Source organism: Dama dama, chromosome 21 (assembly GCF_033118175.1).
Source record: "Dama dama isolate Ldn47 chromosome 21, ASM3311817v1, whole genome shotgun sequence".
Classification (NCBI taxonomy): Eukaryota; Metazoa; Chordata; class Mammalia; order Artiodactyla; family Cervidae; genus Dama; species Dama dama.
This window is the reverse complement of record NC_083701.1, coordinates 2,013,474-2,033,492: the sequence shown is the minus strand read 5'-3', so window position 1 is coordinate 2,033,492 and position 20,019 is coordinate 2,013,474. Positions and strand designations below refer to the sequence as shown.

Below are 20,019 nucleotides of genomic sequence, written 5' to 3'. Positions count from 1 at the left end.
AACTGGGCCAGCAGCTGCTCCCGCGTGGCGGCGCTCACGTAGCCGGAGTCCAGCACGTCCCACACGGGCACCGCGGGCCCCCGCAGGCGGCCCAGCCGGACCTCCATGGTGGCGGCACGCAGCGCCCCCCGAGGGTCCGGGGCGCCGGGGCGCGCGACCCCAGCCTCGGCCTCGGCCTCGGCCTCGGCCAGCAGCGAGGCGAGGGCGGCGCCCACCTCCCGCGCGGTCAGCGAGCCCGCCCGGTACCGGCACAGCAGGTCCTGCCGCTGACTCTCGGACACCTCGCGGTAGAAGAGGAGCTCCCACACGGAGACGGGCTGGCCCCGCGGGAGGCCCGCGCCCAGCGTCACGCGGGTGTCGCGCAGGGCGGCGCGCAGCTCCTCGCCCAGCTGGTGGAGGGCGGAGCCCCGGCCGGCCAGCTGCAGCATGTAGAGCCCCGTGTCGGGGTCGCGCACGCAGCGCCGCAGCAGCTGCACGTAGGTGAGGTTCTCGTGCGTGTTGGGGTCGAAGAAGCCCTTGGTGTCGTCACTGGGGTCCTCCAGCACGCGGTTCATCTCCTCGTCGAAGTAGCCGCGCTGGTAGGCCACGTCCACGGGCACGCGGTGGCTGTGCACGGGGTCGATGACGCCGCCCGTGGCGATCTGGGCCTCCAGCAGGCGGATGCCGTGCTCGCGCACGATGAGGTCCTTCTTCATGGCCTGGAAGAGGGAGATCTGCTGCCCGGTGTAGGGGTCGGTGTAGCCGGTGACCGCGCGCTCGGCCGACAGCAGCTTCTCCTGGAGCTCGCCGCCCACCACGCCCGCGGCCACCGCCTCCTCCACGGACAGCTTCTGGTTGCGCACGGGGTCGATGACGAAGCCCGTGGCCGCCTGCGCCTCCAGCAGCACCAGGGCCGTGCCCGGCCGCAGGACGCCCTTCCACATGGCCTGGTAGATGCTCATCTTCTCCTGGCGCCCGGGCTCGTCCTTGGCGGGGACCAGCACGCCCGCGATGCAGCTGGTGCCCTCCAGGTAGCGCTTCACCGAGTCCATCTCCGTCACCTCCTGCAGGGTCTTGGTGCCCTGGGCCAGGTCCCGCAGGGTCTCGGGGCCCAGGATCCCGGACGTGTGCAGCTCGGAGGCCGACACCTGGCGCCTCAGGCCCCGGAAGGACACCTTGCTCAGCCGCTCCTCCGTCTCCTCGATGAGCTGGGTGAGGACGGCGACCAGGGCGGGCAGGGCCAGGGCGCCGGCCGCGTGCTGGGCCAGCAGCTCGTCCCGGCGGGCCTGGCTCAGGTAGGAGGAGAAGAGGACCTCCCACACGGAGACGGGCCGGCCCTGGAACCGCCCGACGCGCACCTCCATGGTGGCGGCGCGCAGGGCCTGCTCCAGCAGGGCCCTGGCGGCGGCGGCGTCGGCGTCCTGGCCAGGGGACGGCCCCGCGGCGGCCCGCTGCCCGGAGGCTCCGCCCCCTTGGGAGAGGGCGGGCTCGGTCCCGTGGGCCGCCTCAGCCTCCTCGATGATGGTGGTCAGCCTGCGGGTCAGCGCGGGCAAGCCCAGCGTCCCCGACCCGAACTGGGCCAGCAGCTGCTCCCGCGTGGCGGCGCTCACGTAGCCGGAGTCCAGCACGTCCCACACGGGCACCGCGGGCCCCCGCAGGCGGCCCAGCCGGACCTCCATGGTGGCGGCACGCAGCGCCCCCCGAGGGTCCGGGGCGCCGGGGCGCGCGACCCCAGCCTCGGCCTCGGCCTCGGCCTCGGCCAGCAGCGAGGCGAGGGCGGCGCCCACCTCCCGCGCGGTCAGCGAGCCCGCCCGGTACCGGCACAGCAGGTCCTGCCGCTGACTCTCGGACACCTCGCGGTAGAAGAGGAGCTCCCACACGGAGACGGGCTGGCCCCGCGGGAGGCCCGCGCCCAGCGTCACGCGGGTGTCGCGCAGGGCGGCGCGCAGCTCCTCGCCCAGCTGGTGGAGGGCGGAGCCCCGGCCGGCCAGCTGCAGCATGTAGAGCCCCGTGTCGGGGTCGCGCACGCAGCGCCGCAGCAGCTGCACGTAGGTGAGGTTCTCGTGCGTGTTGGGGTCGAAGAAGCCCTTGGTGTCGTCACTGGGGTCCTCCAGCACGCGGTTCATCTCCTCGTCGAAGTAGCCGCGCTGGTAGGCCACGTCCACGGGCACGCGGTGGCTGTGCACGGGGTCGATGACGCCGCCCGTGGCGATCTGGGCCTCCAGCAGGCGGATGCCGTGCTCGCGCACGATGAGGTCCTTCTTCATGGCCTGGAAGAGGGAGATCTGCTGCCCGGTGTAGGGGTCGGTGTAGCCGGTGACCGCGCGCTCGGCCGACAGCAGCTTCTCCTGGAGCTCGCCGCCCACCACGCCCGCGGCCACCGCCTCCTCCACGGACAGCTTCTGGTTGCGCACGGGGTCGATGACGAAGCCCGTGGCCGCCTGCGCCTCCAGCAGCACCAGGGCCGTGCCCGGCCGCAGGACGCCCTTCCACATGGCCTGGTAGATGCTCATCTTCTCCTGGCGCCCGGGCTCGTCCTTGGCGGGGACCAGCACGCCCGCGATGCAGCTGGTGCCCTCCAGGTAGCGCTTCACCGAGTCCATCTCCGTCACCTCCTGCAGGGTCTTGGTGCCCTGGGCCAGGTCCCGCAGGGTCTCGGGGCCCAGGATCCCGGACGTGTGCAGCTCGGAGGCCGACACCTGGCGCCTCAGGCCCCGGAAGGACACCTTGCTCAGCCGCTCCTCCGTCTCCTCGATGAGCTGGGTGAGGACGGCGACCAGGGCGGGCAGGGCCAGGGCGCCGGCCGCGTGCTGGGCCAGCAGCTCGTCCCGGCGGGCCTGGCTCAGGTAGGAGGAGAAGAGGACCTCCCACACGGAGACGGGCCGGCCCTGGAACCGCCCGACGCGCACCTCCATGGTGGCGGCGCGCAGGGCCTGCTCCAGCAGGGCCCTGGCGGCGGCGGCGGCGGCGGCGGCGGCGTCGGCGTCCTGGCCAGGGGACGGCCCCGCGGCGGCCCGCTGCCCGGAGGCTCCGCCCCCTTGGGAGAGGGCGGGCTCGGTCCCGTGGGCCGCCTCAGCCTCCTCGATGATGGTGGTCAGCCTGCGGGTCAGCGCGGGCAAGCCCAGCGTCCCCGACCCGAACTGGGCCAGCAGCTGCTCCCGCGTGGCGGCGCTCACGTAGCCGGAGTCCAGCACGTCCCACACGGGCACCGCGGGCCCCCGCAGGCGGCCCAGCCGGACCTCCATGGTGGCGGCACGCAGCGCCCCCCGAGGGTCCGGGGCGCCGGGGCGCGCGACCCCAGCCTCGGCCTCGGCCTCGGCCTCGGCCAGCAGCGAGGCGAGGGCGGCGCCCACCTCCCGCGCGGTCAGCGAGCCCGCCCGGTACCGGCACAGCAGGTCCTGCCGCTGACTCTCGGACACCTCGCGGTAGAAGAGGAGCTCCCACACGGAGACGGGCTGGCCCCGCGGGAGGCCCGCGCCCAGCGTCACGCGGGTGTCGCGCAGGGCGGCGCGCAGCTCCTCGCCCAGCTGGTGGAGGGCGGAGCCCCGGCCGGCCAGCTGCAGCATGTAGAGCCCCGTGTCGGGGTCGCGCACGCAGCGCCGCAGCAGCTGCACGTAGGTGAGGTTCTCGTGCGTGTTGGGGTCGAAGAAGCCCTTGGTGTCGTCGCTGGGGTCCTCCAGCACGCGGTTCATCTCCTCGTCGAAGTAGCCGCGCTGGTAGGCCACGTCCACGGGCACGCGGTGGCTGTGCACGGGGTCGATGACGCCGCCCGTGGCGATCTGGGCCTCCAGCAGGCGGATGCCGTGCTCGCGCACGATGAGGTCCTTCTTCATGGCCTGGAAGAGGGAGATCTGCTGCCCGGTGTAGGGGTCGGTGTAGCCGGTGACCGCGCGCTCGGCCGACAGCAGCTTCTCCTGGAGCTCGCCGCCCACCACGCCCGCGGCCACCGCCTCCTCCACGGACAGCTTCTGGTTGCGCACGGGGTCGATGACGAAGCCCGTGGCCGCCTGCGCCTCCAGCAGCACCAGGGCCGTGCCCGGCCGCAGGACGCCCTTCCACATGGCCTGGTAGATGCTCATCTTCTCCTGGCGCCCGGGCTCGTCCTTGGCGGGGACCAGCACGCCCGCGATGCAGCTGGTGCCCTCCAGGTAGCGCTTCACCGAGTCCATCTCCGTCACCTCCTGCAGGGTCTTGGTGCCCTGGGCCAGGTCCCGCAGGGTCTCGGGGCCCAGGATCCCGGACGTGTGCAGCTCGGAGGCCGACACCTGGCGCCTCAGGCCCCGGAAGGACACCTTGCTCAGCCGCTCCTCCGTCTCCTCGATGAGCTGGGTGAGGACGGCGACCAGGGCGGGCAGGGCCAGGGCGCCGGCCGCGTGCTGGGCCAGCAGCTCGTCCCGGCGGGCCTGGCTCAGGTAGGAGGAGAAGAGGACCTCCCACACGGAGACGGGCCGGCCCTGGAACCGCCCGACGCGCACCTCCATGGTGGCGGCGCGCAGGGCCTGCTCCAGCAGGGCCCTGGCGGCGGCGGCGTCGGCGTCCTGGCCAGGGGACGGCCCCGCGGCGGCCCGCTGCCCGGAGGCTCCGCCCCCTTGGGAGAGGGCGGGCTCGGTCCCGTGGGCCGCCTCAGCCTCCTCGATGATGGTGGTCAGCCTGCGGGTCAGCGCGGGCAAGCCCAGCGTCCCCGACCCGAACTGGGCCAGCAGCTGCTCCCGCGTGGCGGCGCTCACGTAGCCGGAGTCCAGCACGTCCCACACGGGCACCGCGGGCCCCCGCAGGCGGCCCAGCCGGACCTCCATGGTGGCGGCACGCAGCGCCCCCCGAGGGTCCGGGGCGCCGGGGCGCGCGACCCCAGCCTCGGCCTCGGCCTCGGCCTCGGCCAGCAGCGAGGCGAGGGCGGCGCCCACCTCCCGCGCGGTCAGCGAGCCCGCCCGGTACCGGCACAGCAGGTCCTGCCGCTGACTCTCGGACACCTCGCGGTAGAAGAGGAGCTCCCACACGGAGACGGGCTGGCCCCGCGGGAGGCCCGCGCCCAGCGTCACGCGGGTGTCGCGCAGGGCGGCGCGCAGCTCCTCGCCCAGCTGGTGGAGGGCGGAGCCCCGGCCGGCCAGCTGCAGCATGTAGAGCCCCGTGTCGGGGTCGCGCACGCAGCGCCGCAGCAGCTGCACGTAGGTGAGGTTCTCGTGCGTGTTGGGGTCGAAGAAGCCCTTGGTGTCGTCGCTGGGGTCCTCCAGCACGCGGTTCATCTCCTCGTCGAAGTAGCCGCGCTGGTAGGCCACGTCCACGGGCACGCGGTGGCTGTGCACGGGGTCGATGACGCCGCCCGTGGCGATCTGGGCCTCCAGCAGGCGGATGCCGTGCTCGCGCACGATGAGGTCCTTCTTCATGGCCTGGAAGAGGGAGATCTGCTGCCCGGTGTAGGGGTCGGTGTAGCCGGTGACCGCGCGCTCGGCCGACAGCAGCTTCTCCTGGAGCTCGCCGCCCACCACGCCCGCGGCCACCGCCTCCTCCACGGACAGCTTCTGGTTGCGCACGGGGTCGATGACGAAGCCCGTGGCCGCCTGCGCCTCCAGCAGCACCAGGGCCGTGCCCGGCCGCAGGACGCCCTTCCACATGGCCTGGTAGATGCTCATCTTCTCCTGGCGCCCGGGCTCGTCCTTGGCGGGGACCAGCACGCCCGCGATGCAGCTGGTGCCCTCCAGGTAGCGCTTCACCGAGTCCATCTCCGTCACCTCCTGCAGGGTCTTGGTGCCCTGGGCCAGGTCCCGCAGGGTCTCGGGGCCCAGGATCCCGGACGTGTGCAGCTCGGAGGCCGACACCTGGCGCCTCAGGCCCCGGAAGGACACCTTGCTCAGCCGCTCCTCCGTCTCCTCGATGAGCTGGGTGAGGACGGCGACCAGGGCGGGCAGGGCCAGGGCGCCGGCCGCGTGCTGGGCCAGCAGCTCGTCCCGGCGGGCCTGGCTCAGGTAGGAGGAGAAGAGGACCTCCCACACGGAGACGGGCCGGCCCTGGAACCGCCCGACGCGCACCTCCATGGTGGCGGCGCGCAGGGCCTGCTCCAGCAGGGCCCTGGCGGCGGCGGCGTCGGCGTCCTGGCCAGGGGACGGCCCCGCGGCGGCCCGCTGCCCGGAGGCTCCGCCCCCTTGGGAGAGGGCGGGCTCGGTCCCGTGGGCCGCCTCAGCCTCCTCGATGATGGTGGTCAGCCTGCGGGTCAGCGCGGGCAAGCCCAGCGTCCCCGACCCGAACTGGGCCAGCAGCTGCTCCCGCGTGGCGGCGCTCACGTAGCCGGAGTCCAGCACGTCCCACACGGGCACCGCGGGCCCCCGCAGGCGGCCCAGCCGGACCTCCATGGTGGCGGCACGCAGCGCCCCCCGAGGGTCCGGGGCGCCGGGGCGCGCGACCCCAGCCTCGGCCTCGGCCTCGGCCTCGGCCAGCAGCGAGGCGAGGGCGGCGCCCACCTCCCGCGCGGTCAGCGAGCCCGCCCGGTACCGGCACAGCAGGTCCTGCCGCTGACTCTCGGACACCTCGCGGTAGAAGAGGAGCTCCCACACGGAGACGGGCTGGCCCCGCGGGAGGCCCGCGCCCAGCGTCACGCGGGTGTCGCGCAGGGCGGCGCGCAGCTCCTCGCCCAGCTGGTGGAGGGCGGAGCCCCGGCCGGCCAGCTGCAGCATGTAGAGCCCCGTGTCGGGGTCGCGCACGCAGCGCCGCAGCAGCTGCACGTAGGTGAGGTTCTCGTGCGTGTTGGGGTCGAAGAAGCCCTTGGTGTCGTCACTGGGGTCCTCCAGCACGCGGTTCATCTCCTCGTCGAAGTAGCCGCGCTGGTAGGCCACGTCCACGGGCACGCGGTGGCTGTGCACGGGGTCGATGACGCCGCCCGTGGCGATCTGGGCCTCCAGCAGGCGGATGCCGTGCTCGCGCACGATGAGGTCCTTCTTCATGGCCTGGAAGAGGGAGATCTGCTGCCCGGTGTAGGGGTCGGTGTAGCCGGTGACCGCGCGCTCGGCCGACAGCAGCTTCTCCTGGAGCTCGCCGCCCACCACGCCCGCGGCCACCGCCTCCTCCACGGACAGCTTCTGGTTGCGCACGGGGTCGATGACGAAGCCCGTGGCCGCCTGCGCCTCCAGCAGCACCAGGGCCGTGCCCGGCCGCAGGACGCCCTTCCACATGGCCTGGTAGATGCTCATCTTCTCCTGGCGCCCGGGCTCGTCCTTGGCGGGGACCAGCACGCCCGCGATGCAGCTGGTGCCCTCCAGGTAGCGCTTCACCGAGTCCATCTCCGTCACCTCCTGCAGGGTCTTGGTGCCCTGGGCCAGGTCCCGCAGGGTCTCGGGGCCCAGGATCCCGGACGTGTGCAGCTCGGAGGCCGACACCTGGCGCCTCAGGCCCCGGAAGGACACCTTGCTCAGCCGCTCCTCCGTCTCCTCGATGAGCTGGGTGAGGACGGCGACCAGGGCGGGCAGGGCCAGGGCGCCGGCCGCGTGCTGGGCCAGCAGCTCGTCCCGGCGGGCCTGGCTCAGGTAGGAGGAGAAGAGGACCTCCCACACGGAGACGGGCCGGCCCTGGAACCGCCCGACGCGCACCTCCATGGTGGCGGCGCGCAGGGCCTGCTCCAGCAGGGCCCTGGCGGCGGCGGCGGCGGCGGCGGCGGCGTCGGCGTCCTGGCCAGGGGACGGCCCCGCGGCGGCCCGCTGCCCGGAGGCTCCGCCCCCTTGGGAGAGGGCGGGCTCGGTCCCGTGGGCCGCCTCAGCCTCCTCGATGATGGTGGTCAGCCTGCGGGTCAGCGCGGGCAAGCCCAGCGTCCCCGACCCGAACTGGGCCAGCAGCTGCTCCCGCGTGGCGGCGCTCACGTAGCCGGAGTCCAGCACGTCCCACACGGGCACCGCGGGCCCCCGCAGGCGGCCCAGCCGGACCTCCATGGTGGCGGCACGCAGCGCCCCCCGAGGGTCCGGGGCGCCGGGGCGCGCGACCCCAGCCTCGGCCTCGGCCTCGGCCTCGGCCAGCAGCGAGGCGAGGGCGGCGCCCACCTCCCGCGCGGTCAGCGAGCCCGCCCGGTACCGGCACAGCAGGTCCTGCCGCTGACTCTCGGACACCTCGCGGTAGAAGAGGAGCTCCCACACGGAGACGGGCTGGCCCCGCGGGAGGCCCGCGCCCAGCGTCACGCGGGTGTCGCGCAGGGCGGCGCGCAGCTCCTCGCCCAGCTGGTGGAGGGCGGAGCCCCGGCCGGCCAGCTGCAGCATGTAGAGCCCCGTGTCGGGGTCGCGCACGCAGCGCCGCAGCAGCTGCACGTAGGTGAGGTTCTCGTGCGTGTTGGGGTCGAAGAAGCCCTTGGTGTCGTCGCTGGGGTCCTCCAGCACGCGGTTCATCTCCTCGTCGAAGTAGCCGCGCTGGTAGGCCACGTCCACGGGCACGCGGTGGCTGTGCACGGGGTCGATGACGCCGCCCGTGGCGATCTGGGCCTCCAGCAGGCGGATGCCGTGCTCGCGCACGATGAGGTCCTTCTTCATGGCCTGGAAGAGGGAGATCTGCTGCCCGGTGTAGGGGTCGGTGTAGCCGGTGACCGCGCGCTCGGCCGACAGCAGCTTCTCCTGGAGCTCGCCGCCCACCACGCCCGCGGCCACCGCCTCCTCCACGGACAGCTTCTGGTTGCGCACGGGGTCGATGACGAAGCCCGTGGCCGCCTGCGCCTCCAGCAGCACCAGGGCCGTGCCCGGCCGCAGGACGCCCTTCCACATGGCCTGGTAGATGCTCATCTTCTCCTGGCGCCCGGGCTCGTCCTTGGCGGGGACCAGCACGCCCGCGATGCACCCGGTGCCCTCTAGGTATCGCCTCACCACCTCGTTCTTTGTGACAGCATCCACAGAGGCCTGCCCGGACTCCAAGGCCTGCAGCGTCTCCTCGCTTATGATGGATGAAGTCAGCAGCTCCGAAGCTGTGATCTGTTTCCTGATACCTCTGAACCATAGCTGCTTATTGTTCTTTTCTTTCTCACCGATTATCTCAAAGATCACTTTTACCACCTTTTCTAATGCATGTGCTGTGTCCCTCTTGTATTTTTGTACTAACTCTAGTTTTTTGTCCTCTGTCACGTATTCAGAATTCAGCAATTCCCAGACTGATGGCCTGTGACCTTTAAACCGCCCCACCATCACTTCTACCCGCTCAGCCTCAAGCGCTCGTCTAGTGTTCTCATCGATGAACTGGGATTCCTCTTTATCCTTGAGCACTGGGAACAGAGCCCAGCCGGTCTTCTCATCTCGGCGGCTCCTCTCCTGCAGTTCCTGGTAAGTCACCTTCTCCTGAGTGTTGGGATCCACAAACCGTTTATTCATACACTTCTGCTCTGCCACCAGTGGGTACGTGTCCTGGTCCAGACAGCCGCGTTTGTAGGCAGCGTCCAGTGGAAGCCGGTGGTGGTGCTGCGGGTCCATGACGCCCCCTGTGGCCACCTGCACCTCAAGCAGTCTGAGCGCCAACTCCCGTTTCACCAGCTTCCTCTGCATTGCCTGGAACAAGGACATGGTGTGTCCTGTGTCTGGGTCTGTGTATCCCCTGGCGGCCTTCTCAGCATTTAGGAGTCTCTCCTGCAGTTCCTCACCCACCAGGCCAGCGGCCACAGCATCATCCACAGAGAGCCTCTGGTGGCTGTGGGGGTCCAGCAGGAATCCCGTGGCCGCCTGAGCCTCCAGCAGGTGGGCTGCAAATCCCGTGGGGATAAGCCCTTTCCTGCTGGCCTCATAGAAGCTCAGCACCTCATGGGTGGAGGGCACGGTCAGCCCTGCGATGCAGCCGCTGCCTTCCAGGTAGACCTTCACGTGCGGCAGGCAGCAGAGGTCCTTTCCCCCCGCTCCCTCATTGTGTAGCGCATCCAGTGTCTTCTTATCAATGATTCCTGAGTTAAATAGCTCTGCAGCCGTCACCTCTCCTCCAATGGCTGCCAGCCTGATGCCCTTGTTTTGCTGTTCTGTTTCTTCGACCGTTGTGGTGATGACCTTCAGCAGCTGCTCTAAGCTGACGTTCCCAGCTTTGTACCCCTGGACAAGCTCTTTCTTCCTTTCCTCCGTGAAGTACGGTGAGGACAGCAGGTCCCAGAAGGAGACCACCTGCTGAGCAAACATGCCCACGAGCATTTCAGTAGTTTTTGACTGCAGGGCTTGCCTTGTGGCTTCATCAATGTACACATAGGTTTCTCCTTTCTTTACGACTTGCAGCATGTAGAGCCCTGTCTCAGGGTCCTCCACACAGCGCTCCAGCAGCTGCATGTATGTGAGGTTCTCGTGCGTGTTGGGGTCGAAGAAGCCCTTGGTGTCGTCGCTGGGGTCCTCCAGCACGCGGTTCATCTCCTCGTCGAAGTAGCCGCGCTGGTAGGCCACGTCCACGGGCACGCGGTGGCTGTGCACGGGGTCGATGATGCCGCCCGTGGCGATCTGGGCCTCCAGCAGGCGGATGCCGTGCTCGCGCACGATGAGGTCCTTCTTCATGGCCTGGAAGAGGGAGATCTGCTCCCCAGTGTAGGGGTCGGTGTAGCCGGTGACCGCGCGCTCGGCCGACAGCAGCTTCTGGTAGGTTTCCCTGCCAAACATCCCGGCCGCGAACGCCTCCTGCACAGTCAGCTTGCAGTTCTCCACAGGGTCAATGAGGAAGCCAGTGGCCGCCTGTGCCTCCAGCAGCACCAGGGCCGTGCCTGGCCGCAGGACGTTTCTTCTCAGAGCCTCTGAGATGCTCATCTTCTCCTTGGTGTCCTGGATGAGGACCCCGGCGATGAAGCTACCCCCTTGCAAGTACCGCCGCACGTGGTCCATCTCTGCCACCTCCTGCACGGTCCTCTTCCCTTGACTCAGCTCATCTAGCGTCTTCTTGTCGATCAGCTGGGACCTGAACAGGTCGTTGGCTGACAGCTGCTTCCGGAGACCCCTGAAGGTGGCCTGTGAGGGCTGTCTCTCTGAGGCCTCAACTAAGGTGGTGACCGCAGTGACCACTTGCCGCAGGGCCGTGGCCCTCCCAGACTGGCAGAGTGCTGCCAGCTCCCGCCGCTTGTGGAGCCCTACATACTCTGAATGCAGCAGGTCCCAGAGTGAGATGCTGAGCCCTCTGAACCTCCCTGCCCCAACCGGCACCTTCATGGCCCTCAGGGCCACTGCTGTGTGGTCATCCACCTCTAGCACCATGTCCTGGGGGAGTGGCAGCAGCCACAAGCCAGTGTCGGCATCCAGGACACAGCGCTCCTTGAGCTGTCCGTAGGTCACCTTGTCCCGTGTGCCTGGGTCGAAGAAGAACTTGCTGTCCTCATCCGTTGAGGTCAGCGTACTGCTTGTCTGCTCATCCAGGAGGCCGAGCCTGAAGGCTGCCACCTGGGGCAGGTGCACCCCGTAGAAGGGGTCCACCACACCCCCTGTGGCCAGCTGCGCCTGCAGGAGCGGGAGGCCCTCGCTCCGAGGCACGAGCCCTTTCTCCACCGCCTGCCACAGTGAGAGGGAGCCTCCCGAGCAGGGGTCCATGTACCCTGCCACTGCCCTCTCAACCTGCTGGAGCTGCTCACTCAGTGCCCCGGCCACCAGGCCAGCCTTGACCGCCTCCTCCACCGACAGTCTCTGGTTGGTCAAAGGATCCACAAGAGAGCCAGACACCACCTGGGCCTCCAGTAGTCTCTGCCCCAGGCCAGCGGGCAGGAGGCCATCCCTCACAGCCTGGGCAATGCTCACCTTGGCCCCTGAGGGCTGCAGCAGCACCCCGGCCACACAGCCCGTGCCCCAGAGGCAGGCCCGCACCGTCGGCTGCTCAGCGACCTCAGCAGGCGACTGCATGCCCTGTGCCAGCGCCTCCAGGGTCTCCCGGGTGATGACGCCAGCATCTAGCAGCCAGACGGCGGGCACCCCGCCGCGGGGGCCGGGCAGTGTGACATGGGCCCTCGCCAAGAGCTCTGCCTCCTGCACCTGCCTCTGCACGGCCACCTGCAGCTGCTGTGTCGTGATCCTCCCCTCCCTGAAGTCCTCCAGGAAGCCCCTCCGCTGCTCCTTAGTGAAGTGGCAGGACTCCAGCAGCTCCCAGAGGGACGTGCCGTCTTCAGCCCCCTGCATGGCCTTCAGGGTCTTCCGCACCTGCTCATCTGTGGGGACCGTAGGGGCACTTTCCGGCAGGGGCAAAAAGTGAAGGCCAGAGGCCTCATCCCTTACACACTGCTCCAGAAGCTGGGCATAGCTGGTGTGTCCCCTGCCGTCAGGCGTGGGGAAGGTCTTGGAGTCGGACAAGGCCAACACCACCTCCTGGTCAATGTAGCCACGCTGCAAGGCCATGAGCATGGGGAGGTGGTGGTGGCTGGTGGGGTCAATGACCCCGCCCGTGGCCACCTGGGCCTCCAGGAGGCGGATGGCCTGCTCCGCAGGGACAAGGCCCTTCTTCATGGCCTGGAACAGGGACAGCAGCTTTCCAGAAAAGGGGTCCGGGAAGCCCGTGACAGCGCACTCAGCCCAGGTCAGCCTGCTGTAGAGCTCCGGCCCCACGAGCCCCCGGCGCACAGCCTCATCCAAGGACGTGGTCTCCAGGCTGTGGGGGTCGGTCATGGCCCCCGTGGCTGCCTGGGCCTCCAGCAGAGCCAGGGCCACTCCTGGCCCCAGCAGCTTCTGCTTCATGGCCTGGTAGAGGCTGAGCCGCCGGGTAGAGGGCTGCAGGAGCACGCCACCCACGGCGCCTGAGCCGCACAGGAACTTGCAGACGCTCTCTGTGCAGAGCAGGGCCTCAGGGCTGAGCGTCCCCGCCAGCACGCGGCCCAGGACCTCCTGGTCGACAACACCAGCCTCCCGGAGCTGGCAGGCGGTCACCCGGCCCTGCAGTGTGGGGAGGGCGACGTCTGCCTGGCTCTCCACCTCCCTCTCCAGCAGCTTCGAGACCTCCTCCAGGGACATCTGGTGCTGTCGGAAGCTCTGCAGCAGCCACCGCCGGCGTGCCTCGCTGATGTACTCCGAGTTGACCAACTCCCAAGCGGACACCCTCTGTCCCTGGAACCGCCCATGCTGCACCGACAGCAGCAGGCTCCGGAAGGCCTGCCGGGTGGCCTCATCTGCCAGCAGGGTCCGTGCGCTTTTAAGTGGCAACAGATAGAGCCCCTTGTCGGGGTCATGCACACAGCGCTCCAGCAGCTGCATGTACGTCAGGTTCTCGTGCGTGTTGGGGTCAAAGAAGCCCTTGGTGTCATCGCTGGGGTCCTCCAGCACGCGGTTCATCTCCTCGTCGAAGTAGCCGCGCTGGTAGGCCACGTCCACGGGCACGCGGTGGCTGTGCACGGGGTCGATGACGCCGCCCGTGGCGATCTGGGCCTCCAGCAGGCGGATGCCATGCTCACGCACAATGAGGTCCTTCTTCATGGCCTGGAAGAGGGAGATCTGCTGCCCGGTGTAAGGGTCGGTGTAGCCGGTGACAGCGCGCTCGGCTGACAGCAGCTTGGCAAACATCTCAGGCCCAATGACGCCAGCCCTCAGCGCCTCCTCCACGGAGTATCTCCTGTTCTCTTTGGGATCAACGATGAAGCCAGTGGCTGCCTGTGCCTCCAGGAGGATGAGTGCCGTGCCCGGCCTGAGAAGCCCCTTCCTGTAAGCCTCGTGGATGCTGAGGGGCTCCTGGGACCCAGGCAGCAGCAAGCCAGCGATGCAGCCAGTGCCTTGCAAGTACCTTTGCACTGAGTCCAAGCTGGCCACGTCCTGGGCCGTGGTCTGGCCATGTTCCAGCTGCTCATAAACATCCTGGCCAATGATCTCCGCTCTCAGCAGCTCTCCCGGAGTCACGGGGACCCTGAGCCCAGCAAAGGTGGTTCTGGCAGTGGCTGCAGCCTGCTCATGGGTGGCCCTCAGCACAGCCGCCAGCTCCTCCACTGAGAGGGCCCCGTACTTGTGCTGCTGGATCAGCGTCACCCTCTGCTCCACAGGGACCGCCTCGGAAAAGAGCAGCTCCCAGAGCGACGTGGGTCGGCCCTGGAACCTGCCTACAGAGACGGTGGCCGTGGCAGCACTCAAGACCTGCCGGGTGCTGTGCTCGATGAACGGGGGCCCCTGGGGCTCCTCCCCAGGGCTCCCCGCTGAGATGGGCAGGAATGCCATCCCCGTCTCCAGGTCAGTGACGCAGCGGGCTAGCAGCTGCCCGTAGCTGAGGCTCTCGTGCGTGCTGGGGTCCAAGAAGCCAGCAGCCCTCGAGAGGTGCTGCTGAGTCTCTTCATCCAGGCAGCCGAGGTGCAGGGCAGCGTCCATGGGCAGCCGGAGCCGGCGGGCAGGACACACTAGCCCGCCCGTGGCCAGCTGGGCGTCCAGGAGCCTGAGCGCCAGAGGCTGGTCCACCAACTCCTTCTTCATGGCCTGGAAAAGGGGAACGTGGGTGCCACTGAAGGGGTCGTGGTAGCCCGTCACTGCCTTCTCTGCCACCTGGAGCTGCCTGTGGAGCTCAGGGGTGACCAGGCCTGCCCGAACCGCCTCATCCACCCGCAGCTGCCGGCCAGTGGCTGGGTCCACCAGCGTGCAGGTGGCAGCCTGAGCCTCCAGGAGCAGAAGCACAGCACCTGTGGGAAGCAGGTGCTCGGCCGCGGCCTGGAAGAAGCTCTTCTTGTGCCCTGCGGGCAGCAGGACAACCCCAGCCACACCACCAGTGCCCTGCAGGTAACGCCGCACCTCAGCGCGGGCACCCACATCTGGTACCGCCAGCCGGCCCTCCCGCAGGCCTTGGGCTGTCTCCTTGTCCAAGATCCCCACCTCCAGCAGCTCAGCCAAGCTCACAGCCCCACCCAGGGTATGGAACGTGACCTTGAGGGGCAGTAGGGCCAGCCCTGTGCTGGGCGCCTGCACACACCTGCCCAGCAACTCCCGGTAGAGCAGCTGCTCCAGTGTATTGGGGTCCAGGAAGCCCAGGGCGCTCGAGCCGGGCCCCAGCTCTGACAGCCCATGCCACGTCTCCTGGTCCAGGAGGCCCTGCTGGCAGGCCAGCTCGGGGGCCACACGCACCCCCCGGATGGGGTCCACCAGGCCCCCAGTGGCCAGCTGGGCCTCCAGCCAGTTCCACCCCAGCGCCCTGTCTACCACCTCCTTCCTAATGGCCTGGAAGAGGGCCAGCTTCTCGCCCCCATAGGGATCAGGGTACCCAGTGGCCGCACGCTCGGCAGCCAGCAGCTTCTCCTTGAGCTCCAAGCCCACCAGGCCCTGCTGCAGGGCCTCAGACACGGGGAGCAGCTGGCCCTGAGTGGGGTCCACCAGGCCCCCTGTGGCTGCCTGGGCCTCCAGCAGAGCCAGCCCAAGCCCGGAGGGCAGGAGACCCTGCTTCATGGCAGCATAGAGACCCTGGGCCCGGCCCGAGGCCTCCACCCACACCCCGGCGATGCTCCTGGCCTGGGGCACAGATGGGGTGCCAGCTCCCAGCACGGCCTTCACGGTCTTGGAGACAGCAGCCGGCCCGGTGCCACCGATGACTAGGAGGTCACGAGGAGGAGAGGCGTGGCCATTCATCTTGCAGAACTCAGCGAGGACCACTTCTGTTCCCTGCGGGGTGGAAAGCTTCTGTTAGAGGCCCTGCAACAGCCCAGGCAGGTGGGAGGTCCACCCCACACCCTGGACCCACCCTGGCCACCAGCCCTCCTGAGGAAGGAAGGGCAGCCTCCAACTTTAGCCCCTCCTCTCACCCTTGGGTCCCAGGTGGGGCCATGGGAACACTGGGACCCCAGCACAGCCTGTGGGTGTCGCGGGATCTGCCTTGTCCTACAGGCCATCTTCTGGCCACACCCTCGTCCCACTCCTCTGGGGGTCCCGGTGCAGGGGCTTGGCCTCCCGGCCCCCTTGGCCTCCAGACGCCTCCCGTCTCCTTCAGGGCCCATCCCTGCCCCACCACCCCTGGAGCAGACTCCACCGCCGGTGCTCTTCCCCGCTCCCTGCCCAGCGACCCCTCCACAGCCTCCCCACCTTGACCCCCTGTTGCTCAGGCCTCTGCTCCCTCCTGGCTCCCCACTGGGCTTCCCAGCCAGATCCCCATCCTCTGACCTGCCCGGGTATCCCACCTCAGCCTGCCGGTGTCCCCTGGCCCATGGCCACTCTGTGCCCATGCCTGGCCTCGGCAGCCCAGGAGGACCCAGAGCTCACGCTGGGGTGCTGGTGCCACGGGTGGGGCCAGGCTCGGGTCTCCCGGCCCTGCTGGTCCCTGGTTGCTGCTCAGCGCCCTGCACCTCCATGGCCGTCCCCCTCAGCCGACAGCTGTGGCCCTGGTCCCCTGAGTGGCGGTGACCAGTGCCGACCCTTCTGCCCCACCACAACCATACACCTCCCTCCTCCACCGCTTGGCCGGTCACCTCTCCCCAGCAGGCACATCTAAGACCTAACCAAGACCTAACCCCCAGCACCTGCAACTGTGACCTTATTTAGAAACAGGATCTTTGCAGATGTGATGACGTTATAGGTTAGGGCGCAGTCACACTGGTGCAGGGAGGCCTTATCCCAACATGACAGTGTCCTCACGGGAGACAAATGTGGGGAGGATGCCCCGTGAGGGAGGCAGATGGGCCACGCAGCTTCAGGCCCCAGAAACAGCAAATGCTGACGTGCGGATCCCAGACCCTGGCACCCTGACTATGGGAGAGTAATTCTGTGCTTCGAAGCCGCCCAGACGCCCGGGGGCCAGTCCACACCCACGTTCCAAAGAACCACACCCTCAGTCCTGGGCCCGGTTACACCCATCCTCACCTCCTGACCAACTGCCCAGAGCCCACTCACACCCTGGCCCACTCTGCAGGTGAGCTCGCTCAGGTGACCTCAGCTCCAGCCACCACACCGGACAGATGCATTTCAGATTCAACCTACCTGACCTCTGGGTCACCAGGCGTGGGGCCCCTCCTCTCTGTTGACATTTCCCCGTTCACCCTGACCACAGCCGAAGCCCAGACCCTCCAGCACCTCCTGAACACTGTGCCTAGTGGACTCACAAGGAGCCTCAAGCTCTGTGGTGCCCCAAAGCCACTGCCTGGGAGCAGCTCCCCCACCCCAGCCCTGCAGAGCTTGCACCCTAAGCTCTGCTCAGCCCCTCACGCCCCACAGCTGGGCCCACCCCGGGGCAAAAGCCTGTTCCCTCCTTCCCCACCTAGATGTGGGGCCCAGCGCCCAGTGGCACAGCAGCTGGTCTGCTGCCCTGAGTCTGAGTTCGTGCCGGGACTGGGCAGACATGGAGGCCTGGCCTGGATCTTTGCTCCCTCGGCCACTGCCACTGACCAGTGTCCAAGAAGCACTGCCGCGGTCCAGCTCTCCCAAGGTGAGCAGGCCATGGAGGGCGGGTGCTCAGGGCGTAGTATCAGGCCCTTGAGAAGATGGGACAAAGGCATCCAGTGAGGGGAGAGGAGGGTGGTTAAGATCCAGGTTTTGGGAAAGGTTACTAAAGGCTTCGAGTGACTGAGAGAGGCCCGGGTCTCCACAGGCAGGGCCGGCTGAGGGGGCTCCATGGTGAGGGGCTCTGAAGGCTCCGAGCTGCCCCAGCTCACAGGCGGGGTGCCACGCAGGTCCAGGAACCAGAGATGTGCAAGAAGGGTGACCCTCCCAGCCGGGGAGCGGACCTCGCCACGGGAGGAGGGACTGTAAGGCGGGGTTGGGCCCCAGTGCTGCAGGGGGCTCCTCCCGGCCCATCTGGCAGCAAAGCCGCAGCCAGAGAGAAGAGACTCAGGGACAAGGGTGAGGGCGGGCGAGGGGAGTAGGACTGGGTCACCGAGAGGAGACCGTGGGCCCCATGGCCCTGGCCCGACTCGCAGTGGCAGCAGGGGCCGGGATCGGCCCTCCGTGCCCTACACGGCTCCCCAGGACGAGGGGTACGGCGCCTGGGCGGTGGGGTTCAGGACCTGCTGTGGCCGCGGTGCCCTCATCTCCTTCCAGCGCCGTGGGCCAGCCTGTCCCCCTGTCCCCAGCCTCCTCGCCTTCCACCCTGGGAGCCCCCCAAGGCCGATCCCTGAGCCTGTCACTCGCTGCTGGGAGCCCTGCCGCCCGCCTGCCCAGGGTCCAGCCCGCTCCCCCATACCATGTGCCTCGCTCCGGGGCTGGCTTCAGACAGTGTGGGCTAGCCAGAGGGGCCCGGGAAACAGGGCTACAGGCAGCCAGAGCCGCGCCTGTCAGCTGCCGTCCGGCAGGGACAGGGTGGGAGGGAAGGGGGCACCTCACCACTGGCAAACAGGGGAGGGTTTCTGGGCCACAGGGTCAGGGGCCACCGGTGGGCCCTGTGGGCGGTGCTGTCGGGGCGCGCCAGTGGCCAGAAAGGAGGCCCAGAGGAGCAAGAGGACCTCAGAGCACAGAGGTGGCTCTGAGAGGGAGAGGGCTGTGGCCTGCTGACCATGGGGCCAGTCAGGGGCGGCCGGTGACTGCAGCTGGACCGAGGCCTGCTTGGCCATCAGTGACCTTGGGGCTGGTTTGAGCCCCCGGATCCCATATCAGGCAGGACGTGAGAGTGGCCTGGGAGTGGGGGCCTGGAATCTGAAGTGGGGACCTCGTGGAAGCAGCTGGACAGAGGGGTCCGGAGCTCAAGAGAGACAGATTTGGGTGCATGAGGGGTGTCCGGGGCCTCAGGAGTGGGGGCCCTGGGCAGACCAGTCTCAGGTGTCCCGGGAAGTGGTGGCAGAAGGCGTAGGTGTTCTTGCAGCTGGGCGAGGGGCCGACAGAGTCCCAGCACTGGAGCAGGAATCTGAGAGGAGGACCCCTTCTGGGGCTTCCTGGGTGCAGGCCCCCTTCAGGGGACCCCAGGGGACAAGAAGTAGGAGGACAATTCTTGAGGAGGGTGGGGCAGCGCCCTCCCCCCAGGGCAGCACACCAGTCTGGGCTGGGGTCACAGACGGGCTCGCTGGCTGTCCTCCTGAACCTGGTAAGGTTTAGTTGCTCAGTCACATCTGACTCTTTTGGGACCCCATGGACTGTAGCCCACCAGGCTCCTCTGTCCATGGCATTCTACAGGCAAGAATACTGGAGTGGGTTGCCATTTCCTTCTCCAGGACCTGATAAGAAGAGAACCAAATGGCCAGGTGCCCTGGGCTGGCACAGGGAGGCAGTGACCTTGGCCTTTGGCCCGCACCAGGCAGCAGATCCCGCCCACCTGCACTGGGTGCAGGGAGCAGAGATGAGGGGCCAGACAGAAGCCTGGCTGGGAGGCGGGAGGCTGCCGCACAGCCCCTCCCGCCCCCGCCTCCAGAGGGCCTGGGGCTGGCGCCACGCAGGGGTCCCTGTGGCCACCCTCCCCAACGGCAGGGAGCTCCCTCCGAGAGTAAGTGCTGGCTTCCCTGACCCAGCACCGGGCCAGAAGCCCGTCCACCCTGTCGGTTTGCCAACCCGACCGCCGAGCGCCCTGGGCCCTTGGACTGGCTCCAGCGGCAAACGCCCCCCGCCCTGCAAGGCAGGGGCCGGGCAGGAGGAACCGGACCTGCAGGGCCCCACCCAGGCGCGCACCCGTCCGCCCGGAAACCGCGGGGCAGGGGAGACCCCTGCCCGGCGGGCCACGTCTCCCACGCCCAGGCGGGGAACCTCAGCGTTCCCACCTGCGCAGGGGCGGGGAGCTGGGGGCCGACGGGCGGGACCCCCCCCCTCGCCCACCCTGGCTAGTTGGGAGGGAGCCGGGCCTCAGCGCCCTGCTCTCCCGGACCCTGAACTCCCGGCTACCCCCAGGTGCGTCGCGCCTCCACCCCAGCCCCTGCAGGCCGGGGCGAGACCCCCCTCAGGCTTGTGAGTGCGGCCCCACCTGACCAGACGGCGCCGCAGCGCTCCAATCGCAGTCCCTCAGCTCGCCGCGGTGCCCGCGCCGGGCGCCTCCAGCTTTAAACCCGCGCAGGCCCCGCCCCCGGCGGCCCCGCCCTGGTTTGGGGGCGGCGGGGGGCACGCGGGGCTGCCCTTTGGCAGGGGCGCCCTTAGGGCGTGACGCGGGCCTGGAGTCCCGCGCGGGGCTGGCCGACGCCCCAGGGGCGCCGCCGCCCGCCGCGGCCTGAGGGCGCCCTCGGTGGGGAGGGGGCGACTGCCGCGGAGCCCCTTTCGACCCCTCCCCTGGAGTCACGGAGAAGGAACGCGGCGG

The 20,019-nt window shown here is 69.2% G+C and overlaps 1 protein-coding gene across 1 annotated transcript in view; it reads right to left on the bottom strand.

The window, feature by feature from the left end:
• EPPK1 (epiplakin 1) overlaps positions 1 to 19,731 on the bottom strand; it is a 30,429-nt gene extending 10,698 nt beyond the window's left edge. The window contains exons 1-2 of the mRNA XM_061123899.1: positions 19,693 to 19,731; positions 4 to 15,485 (exon numbers count right to left, since the gene is read on the bottom strand). Coding sequence (XP_060979882.1) covers positions 4 to 15,452 — 15,449 coding nt within the window. The 5' untranslated portion in view covers positions 15,453 to 15,485; positions 19,693 to 19,731. The remainder of the gene's footprint in view (positions 1 to 3; positions 15,486 to 19,692) is intronic.
• Positions 19,732 to 20,019: the final 288 nt, after the last annotated feature.